The sequence below is a fragment of the Atta cephalotes genome (assembly GCF_000143395.1).
Source record: "Atta cephalotes unplaced genomic scaffold scaffold00034, whole genome shotgun sequence".
Taxonomy (NCBI): domain Eukaryota; kingdom Metazoa; phylum Arthropoda; class Insecta; order Hymenoptera; family Formicidae; genus Atta; species Atta cephalotes.
The window spans coordinates 1,607,774-1,611,020 of NW_012130098.1; the positions used below are offsets into that span (position 1 = coordinate 1,607,774).

At 32.5% G+C, this 3,247-nt stretch overlaps 1 protein-coding gene across 1 annotated transcript in view; it reads right to left on the reverse strand.

Moving 5' to 3' along the window:
- Positions 1 to 611: 611 nt before the first annotated feature.
- Positions 612 to 3,247, reverse strand: part of LOC105621573 (proton-coupled amino acid transporter 1-like) — a 7,605-nt gene continuing 4,969 nt past the window's right edge. The window contains exons 6-8 of the mRNA XM_012203043.1: positions 1,551 to 1,729; positions 1,278 to 1,459; positions 612 to 680 (exon numbers count right to left, since the gene is read on the reverse strand). Coding sequence (XP_012058433.1) covers positions 612 to 680; positions 1,278 to 1,459; positions 1,551 to 1,729 — 430 coding nt within the window. The remainder of the gene's footprint in view (positions 681 to 1,277; positions 1,460 to 1,550; positions 1,730 to 3,247) is intronic.

Sequence of the window (3,247 nt, forward strand, 5' to 3'; positions counted from 1 at the left end):
ACCGTCTCTCTTCGTTGTCTTGCAAAAAGATCCCCGGCAGGTCTCCCTTCTCTGGACCGCTTCTGCGCCGCCGGTGTAGTTTCTCATTGTAGGTTGTCGCTCTTGTTCCACATCGCGAACGGCGCAACTCTGCAGTGCCGCGCGTTACGTAAACGCCGGCCAAGGGAAATTGAAGGTGCCCCCTCGAAATGTCGCAAGTGCCACATTCCACTCTTTACGGAAATGAAGGGTCCTCGATACCAATCAGATATCAATCACGTTGATCAGACATTAGAAAAAAATCACAAGACGAGATTGATCGAGATACGTTATTCTTACGATGCTATGCCGGTACGCAAACTGAAATGATCTCATAATGAGCGAAACATGAGATATTTCTTTGTGCATAAAATCACAATGCGGGAAAATAAATACAGTCGAAGAATATTGTTATAAAGATTTCCCGTGTATTCTATTCGTTCTCATCCTCTTTCGCTTCGTTGCTCTAGAGAATCTGTCCTTCGTTGCTTACTGATTATCTACATCCTCAAGTGACATCACTGCTTTACGTTTTATGTTAGGAAACATAATTTTGCGCTAAGAGTCTCTCAAGCAGTTTGACAGACTATTAATCAACATTCTTCCTGGTTTCCGCTATATTCTCTAACAATTGACCAGGTGCTCTCTATTGCTCCAAAAATCTGTAAAATAATACAAACGCGCATTGTTTTATTTAAAGATTACGGCGTATTAAAATTAAGTTGCTATCTCAGATGAACAATAATAATGTTTATGTACTTATATCCTTATTAGTCGATAATCTACATTAATTAACTATTTTAAAGACTGATTAAATCTTGAAACTAAAATTAGTATTTGATTCGGAAAAATAAAAAAAATTATGTAAGTATTTAATTTAAATAAATTTTTTAAGTTTAAAACTTGTAAAAATTAATTTTCAACTAGAAAAAATTCGAAGCAAGACTAATTTTTTTTACAAAATCCAAACTTGCAATAAATTTTCATATATCTATACGGAAACGATGTGATAAGGTATCTAAAGATTTAGCTAGATATAAATCTAATGATTTTGTTTTTATTATCATTAAAATAATTATGTAAGATGGTTGTTAAAATATTGAATTTTTTCAGCATTATTCATCATGTTGATAGTCTTATACTGTGAGTAATTATTTTAATAAGTCGAACAAAATTATTTTTAGATTCGTATCTGGTTAGATTTTTAGATACTTCTGCAAAATTGTTTTTTTTTTGCGCATTTCTGAGAAAAGTCGCACCAAGATCATTAGCCACACGATGAAAATAGCAATGTTCTTTGCGAACATCGTCCTCGTGGCTTCCGCCCACTTAGTCGATGTCTCGATTAGTATGGGTATCAGCAGCATGATCGTTGACATGCCCAAGGCGGAGAACAGGCCCAACAAAGGTACCATTTGGGGCACGGCGATGGCCACCAGCGCTACGGGAGAAAGAAGGACAAGGACGAGTTATTCCTACTAATTACAATCGACATTCGTAACATTAAATGCTTATAATCGTGGTACGCTTACTGGTGAGGATTACACCGCCTAATCGAAGCAAGCTTTCATAAAATCGATGTTGCAGTGAACTCTTAGTAGCGATTCTCGAGTAGATCATAGGCCATAGCACATTGATTGGCACGTAGTATGTCAAACCGAAAGTAAACAGGACTGACAAGGAAATAGCTATCTTGACTACTTGGGACAGGCTGCAAAGAGTAACGAACGATAAAATGAATGAAGCCATGAATTGCAATTTTGAAATTAATACAAATCTATTGTAAGATTTATTATACACTGAAAAAAATGTTTGGTTGAAAATGGACAAACCAGAAAATTCTGATTATATCAATCAGAATTTCAGTTATCTCGATTAAAATTTTTTGATTAAATCTAAAATTCTAGTCGAGATAACGGAATTTGATTTTTATTGATATAATCAGAATTTTCTGATTTTTTTCAGTATGAAGATAAATTTTTTAATACAATAATAACATTTCTCTCTCTTATACGCGATTATATAAAGAAATCTATTATTATATAAAGAAATCTAATTCATGCTCAAACGATAGAAGTATAATGTTATACGTTTATAATGATGATAAAAAAACGGTTATTATCTATCAGGAAACGTTGTATCATTATTATTTGAATTTCAAAATACTACAGCAGTATTATAGGAACGTATATACATACATTACAATTATTAATCTACATATAATCATCGATCTGTAAAATTCAATCGTAAAGAAAAAAATTTCATAACAAATTATAAGATAAGCTACGTCACCGAATACGTGTCAATAGTTATATAGAACGTTATGTAATTATAGATAAGCGATTTAATAATTCACGCAAAAAAACTGTATTCTGTGATATTTCAACTGAAGTTGACTTCAAACTAATTTTAAATCCGAGTCAGACCTGAGTCCTTCGTGTTTACGTATCAAACTGACCCTCACAATTGTACATTGCGTATTTCTTTTTTACGGTCTGCTAACTCGTTTCGCTTTTGTTAAGTTTAAGTTATTCGAAGGTCTCGTTGCCTTGTAATTCTTACGAGAAATACAGTATATACAAAGTAAATCATAAATACTGAATACGTAAAGAATCATACATTCATGTAAATGTTAAGCACATCCTGTTCTGTGATCACCGACCATGCGATGTCAATTATACAGCTGCCATTTAAAACAGACAGCCGACATATTTACCATTTGTCGCACGTTAATGCACAGTTTAATTGCCTTTGATAACGATTTGTTTGCAATTCCTGGCAAATAACAAATTTTTATTTGCACAAAAAGCTGATGTAATTTCTTCAAATATTTCATTTGTGAATGGCCTATAAAGCTAGCAGTTTCTCCTCCAAATCTAATTAATTATAATTGGTGGAAAGAGAAAAGGAATGAGCTTTTGGTAACGATTTGTTTATAATTCCTGGCAAATAATAAATTTTATTTGCACAAAAACTGATATAATTTCTTCAAATATTTTGTTTGCAAATGATCTGTAAAGCTAGCAGTTTTTCCACTAATTATAATTAGTCGAAAGAGAAAGGGAAAGAAAAGGAGAAACATATCAATATATATATATATATATATATATATATATATATATATATATACTAATAATATAATNNTGTATAGTAGTAGGTACGTAGGTTAGTTAGTACGTAAACGTAAACAAAAGTAAAAACTAACCTTAACCGTTACCGTACCTTACCC